The sequence below is a fragment of the Lacerta agilis genome, chromosome 11 (genome assembly GCF_009819535.1).
Source record: "Lacerta agilis isolate rLacAgi1 chromosome 11, rLacAgi1.pri, whole genome shotgun sequence".
NCBI lineage: Eukaryota > Metazoa > Chordata > Lepidosauria > Squamata > Lacertidae > Lacerta > Lacerta agilis.
In genome coordinates, this window is record NC_046322.1 from 59,855,148 (window position 1) to 59,861,147 (window position 6,000).

The 6,000-nt window shown below is 38.7% G+C and overlaps 1 protein-coding gene across 1 annotated transcript in view; it reads right to left on the bottom strand.

Annotated features, from left to right (window-relative positions):
- Positions 1 to 5,728, bottom strand: part of GDA (guanine deaminase) — a 35,644-nt gene extending 29,916 nt beyond the window's left edge. Inside the window, exons 1-4 of the mRNA XM_033164434.1 lie at positions 5,640 to 5,728; positions 2,613 to 2,784; positions 1,210 to 1,297; positions 778 to 883 (exon numbers count right to left, since the gene is read on the bottom strand). Coding sequence (XP_033020325.1) covers positions 778 to 883; positions 1,210 to 1,297; positions 2,613 to 2,774 — 356 coding nt within the window. The 5' untranslated portion in view covers positions 2,775 to 2,784; positions 5,640 to 5,728. The remainder of the gene's footprint in view (positions 1 to 777; positions 884 to 1,209; positions 1,298 to 2,612; positions 2,785 to 5,639) is intronic.
- Between the last annotated feature and the right edge of the window lie 272 nt (positions 5,729 to 6,000).

Genomic DNA, 6,000 nt, shown 5'->3' on the forward strand with positions numbered 1-6,000 from the left:
GGCAAGGAGGAATCCACTTGCACCTTAGATTTCAGCAACAATCAAACCAAAGTATGAACAATAAGATAGGTACTGCCATCAGGATTCCAATTTAAGGGCACAACACAAAAGGGAAAGTATCTGAGAGGGTGGAGGAAAAATGAGGAGGAGGAGGAGGGTGTGATGAAGAAACTCCAAAAGCAATATAAGAGGAACATTAATTTTTTCAGCTTAAAATATGTAAAGACAGAAGCATAAATAATCCTCAAAATCTTTTAAACTATCCAAAATATATTGTTATGTATTCTTTTTTTACATTTACAATTTTATGCTCCAAAAAACATGACTTCAGTGACCCAAGATTTGCTAACAATGTTACATGCACAATACTTAGATACTTAATACTACCCCCCCTCTGTTTTGACAGGCTTATTTTAATAACTCTTTGTAAACCGGGCGCAAGCTAAATCCCTCCTCTTCTGATATATAGTAAGCTTTTAGAAACATGGAAGACAGAAATAGGCGCCTTATGCTTAAAGAAATTACAAGTACATTTAAAAATTTATTCAAGAAGAAATGTGTCTCTGTCGGTTTACTTCAAGGGTAGGTATTCTTAAGAATGTAATAGGTTTATAAAAAATAGCTGTAGCAGGATGCTTAGATTCTGTGGTCATATTACAGCTCAATGTTTATGTTTTAATCAAGTCTTCTATTTAACTTTTAGATTCTATGTTTTCCCTATTTCATTACTTTTAGAAAAATATGCTCTCTAATTTGTACATGAAGAAAGCATTTTACCTTTCCGTCTCCTTGATTGATTCAGTGGTGTTTTCCTTGTACTCTTCAAAACTCTCATTCATGTCCATGCAAACTTTACCCACAAATGCCCTCTGGCCAAATTTATCTGTAATGAATGAAAGAGAACAAAACTCAAAACAATGCTTTCAATTCACAGTTCTGGCAAGCCTTTCTTTTTAAAACATACTAATAAAGCTCTCTTTGTAAACACAGGCTGTTAGCTCTGATCTCCACAGCTAACCTGCAACCTTAATTTTGCTGAAGAAAAATTAAGATGTGGTGTTTAGTCTCCATCGTGCTGTTTGCGAGCTTTCTAGAGAAATCACAGCACCCATTGCGAGAGACGCCATATACAATCAGAGTGACACTTCATCAGAACCAGCAACCTAATTCTTGTGTTATTTAAGTTGTGGGGAGCCATCATCATTTTACCTATAATATCAGCGAGAAGCAAAGAAGCATCTGTGTGAATTGTTCCAAAGTAGCAGGCTGTAGTTGTGCCATTTTTAAGCGTTCGCCTCTGTAAAAAAGAACTCGGGTTTCAGTTATTTGCAGAAACAGTCATGCAATGAATGCTAGACGAAATTGTTTCAGCCACAAATTTCAGGAGTCACCATAGACCAGTGTTTTTCAACCACTGTTCCGCGGCACACTAGTGTGCCGCGAGATGTTGCCTGGTGTGCCGTGGGAAAAATTGTGTTTATTTGATTCCTATTCAAGAGAATTACTTTATATATAGTCAATATAGGCACAGAGTTAATTTTTTTAACATTTTCTAATGGTGGTGTGCCTCGTGGTTTTTTTCATAAAATAAGTGTGCCCTTGCCCAAAAAAGGTTGAAAAACACTGCCATAGACTACACAGATTTTTGTAAAGTGCAAAAAAGTGGCCAGAGGCAATAGAAAAGAAAAAGAAAGAAATGAGTTCATATATAATGTACAAAATGTTTCTGTTATAGCATCTTCAACTCATTTTAAAAAGTTTCCCTGTTTCTAACTTGCATGGTACATTTATAACATGTCACCCGTGTTTCTAAATTTCTACTTTGTGCTTGTTTTCCTCCCCTTGCCTTTCTCCTCCCTGTTATTCTTATTCTTTTAAATATTTATTTAGTACAAAAAAGTGCAAGGTGATGTGCAAATTCCATTTCCTCCATCATTTCTCCATCTTAGTTTCTTCTTTTTTATCAGTCTGCTATTCCATTCTGTCTCCCCACGCCCTTTTTACTGCATTTAAAACAGTTTATCATAACATGCAACATAATGTTGCCACTTACTTCACTGAATTTCATTTAGGCTTCATACTGACCACCACAAACGGTTCCAACAATTGAGCCTTAGGTATTACCTGAATAAGCATGCTTATTTCTGATAACATGTTCCACTGAAGATGGTAATATTCAAGCAACTTAACTAAGCCAAATTCTACCAGAGAAAGTGTACATGTGTGTGTGCATATACATGCACATGTGTGTAAGCCCGTGCACACACACACACAACTGTACCTTGGGAGTCATTCACCCATCTGGGAAAGTGCCGCAGCTCGTGTGCAAATATTCCCAGGCTCAACCTCCAGCATCTCCAGGTAAGACTAGGAAGGAGTTGCATCTAAAACCCTGGAAACTTACTAGTTATTCAAGTTGCTAATGTTTGGTTTATAAATTGTTTATAAGCAAATGTTTGTCACCTACTGTACTTCTTATTGGAGTGTGCAGGTGGAACTTGCAAGAGGATTAGAGAATCTAACGGGCTGCTTTTATTTCAGCATATCCACTTGAACTGGTCTTGCTTACAAAGGTACAAACTATCCTAACCCTCAAGACAGAATATACTTACCACCACTCTAGTGTACACCTCTTCCACAAAATCATTGTCTTTGAATTTGGCCTCTGTTGGGTAGGTATATTCCTTCAACCACTGCAAAAGAGGCAGATCGATTCGTGTTCCTGCAAAAGAATACTGTGGAGCATGGATGTGTGCATCAACCAAACCTGGCATGAAGAATTCACTGAGGAGAAAATGCATGGAAAAAATAAGAAGAAAAACAGGTTTTAAAATATTATTCCCATAAGTATCTTAAACCCTGGGTCTTAATAATATACTTGTGGAACAATCCTCAGCTTAAGAACATAGTAAAAAAAAACCAGCACATAAATATCAAATGTCACTTTTGAACAAAGGAGTAATTTCCATTTCACAATGGAAGTGTGGGGCCCTCAATACACAAAGGGAGCACCCACTGGTTTGCCCTACCATTTATTCACCTCAAGCAGAGCCTAAAAGCATCCAACCTAAACATGCACAGGCAATTGGGGACCCTGCATTTCTCCCTTCTCTCTTCATCCACACACTGATAACCCCACAAATGCCATTCGAAGAGGACTAATATTTGTTTGTTTGTAACATCTGATAGCTCATTCTTCAGTTACATTAGAATTTCATTTCAGTTAGAACCCTTCAGTTCCATTAGGTGAAGATGGCAGCAGTTATCACTAAGCACTAAATGCCGACCACAGTGAAAAAGCACAGGAAAATATAAGGCCTTTGACCTAGTGTAAGACTCACATAACCCTTGTGTGGATTGTGTCCATAATTTGAACATTGCATTAGATAAGTGTGATACAATATTTGCTTTATGCTTATTGCTCCTATGAGTTTATATAACACTGATTCACCTCTCTCATGCCTACTCCTGTTGCCATATTCCACACTTCCTGTATTATTCTCAGCATTTCAGTCAGTCATCACATGTAATTAATGACATCCTGGCAAATTGTCTGGTTGCATTGATTCTGAAGCAGCCCAATCATAAACCAGGCCTCCATTATACTGAACACTGTTAATAAGATTTGCTTTCCATGATACTAGTAAATCTTGACAATCTTAACACTCAAAGAATGCAAACCTGAACAGAGTGCAAGCCATGATTATATGGCATTCTATTTTTAATGAACTGTGTGTCAATGTGTTATTCACTCAGCTGGGTTTCAGAAGTGTGATCTGCACAAACGTTTCTTGCGTAACTGAAACCTAGGCTCCCTTCTATTGCACAAGAATGTAAAACAAAGAGATACCATGCTGCTCTGCGAATTTCCCTTTACCCAAGACACCCCACACTTATTAACTCAGCTAGAATCTGCAGTCAACCTGTTCTGGCAATGCTTTATAAATGCAAATCAATAAAGATGAAAACTAAAAATCTTGCCATTTTAAAAGAACATTCTGTCTTCAGCACCAATTAACACCCCAAACCTAAGTGCATTTACTTCAAAGTGTGGGTTAAACCACAGAGCCTAGGGCTTGTCGATCAGAAGATCGGTGGTTTGAATCCCTGCGACGGGGTGAGCTCCCGTTGCTCAGTCCCTGCTCCTGCCTACCTAGCAGTTCGAAAGCACGGCAAAGTGCAAGTAAATAAATAGGTACCGCTCCAGCGGGAAGGTAAACGGCGTTTCCATGCACTGCTCTGGTTCGCCAGAAACAGTTTAGTCACGCTGGGCACATGACCTGGAAGCTGTATGCCGGCTCCCTCGGCCAGTAAAGCGAGATGAGCGCCGCAACCCCAGAGTCGTCTGCGACTGGTCAGGGGTCCCTTTACCTAAGGTTCACACCCTTCAGTTGTAGTTACTCACTTTGGAGCAGTACCCATAGACTGACTCTCTCTCAGGTAAATGCTTTGCACATTTAAATGTATCCTGTCAATGTAAGCAAAATTTGTTTACAATGCCTAATTACAAAGCTGTTGGATGGGACACTTTGGAACAGAGAAGCAGCTGGGAAAGTGTAGAGGCAGGTGTTTAATGTGTCTTTGGAACCATACAGGAGAAAAATGGTTGGGAGTCCTGTTTAATCCATTTCCTTCCATGCCATCATTTTCAACATGTAACAACGTTCTTTATATAACATTCAGACTCAGCATTATACCCATCCTGCAAGGGAAAAAGACTGGGGCTGAACGTCAAGACAAAATGTTGATATATGAAGGTCAAACTGTATAGAAAAAACAGTATTTATCAATAACATGGAGCAGAAGTTAAGGTGGGAGCCATTATATATGGTTTCCTTGGTTTTTAGAACATGAATAAATTTGTAATTGTTTTAATTTAGGTCAAAGGTCTCTCGAACAACTAGACTCTAACCCAACACCCTGTATTCCGCAATGGCAAACCAGGTGCTTCCCAGTCTGGGAATCCCACAGCCTGCTTCCTGCTACTGGTTTTCAGAGGCACATTTCTTCTGAAAACGGATATTCCACAATGGACTATTTTGGAGGGGAACTTTCCTCCATGTACTTGAGCTCATGTCTGTGCATGCATACCTGTTTAGCAAGTTAGAAGACAACTGGAGCATGACTTCAGTTACAGGTGGGTAGCCGTGTTGGTCTGCCATAGTCAAAACAAAATCGAAAATTCTTTCTAGTAGCACCTTAGAGACCAACTGAGTTGTTCCTGGTATGAGCTTTCGTGTGCATGCACACTTCTTCAGATACATGCACACGAAAGCTCATACCAAGAACAAACTCAGTTGGTCTCTAAGGTGCTACTAGAAAGAATTTTCGATTTTGTTTGGAGCATGACTTGTGAGTTGCAAGTCCCCAGTTCAAAGCTCAGCAGACCATGTACTTACCCTACCTGACAGCATCACCTCCCCCTCTTTCAAAAAATATAGGGATACTAACTAATATTAGATAGTTGCACTGATTTGGCTGTTAGAACTGTTGTGGGGATAACAGGAGAAAATGCAAAGCAGAACGAACACTCAGAAAACGTATTTCACAAATACAATTTGCTATCATCATCAACATTATTGGAAATGATAAAGACAAAAATATCTGATGACAAAAGTAAAATAAAACATAATGCATACTTATTACTGAGCTCTCGGATGTCAGATGCTTTGAATCCCCACTTCTTTGCCAGTTTCTCCTGCTCTTCAGCTGGTTCCAAAAATGCAATCTAAGGAAGTGAAAAGAGTATAAGGCATTCAAATGTTTGTTTTTGATATGACTCTGTGTGTTTCACATTTAGTGTAGATTCACATCAAGGCAAATTAGTCAAGGCTAATTTTAAAGAATTTTAAGTTACTTCATATAAGGTATAATTCATATTAAATGTTCCACTTTATTGCTCTTCCAATATAATTCCAAACTGTTGCTCTTCCATAACACTGGTGACTTTAGTCGTAATTCAAATGCTATTTCCTGTTACCTAAAGTATTCTTGTGCTGC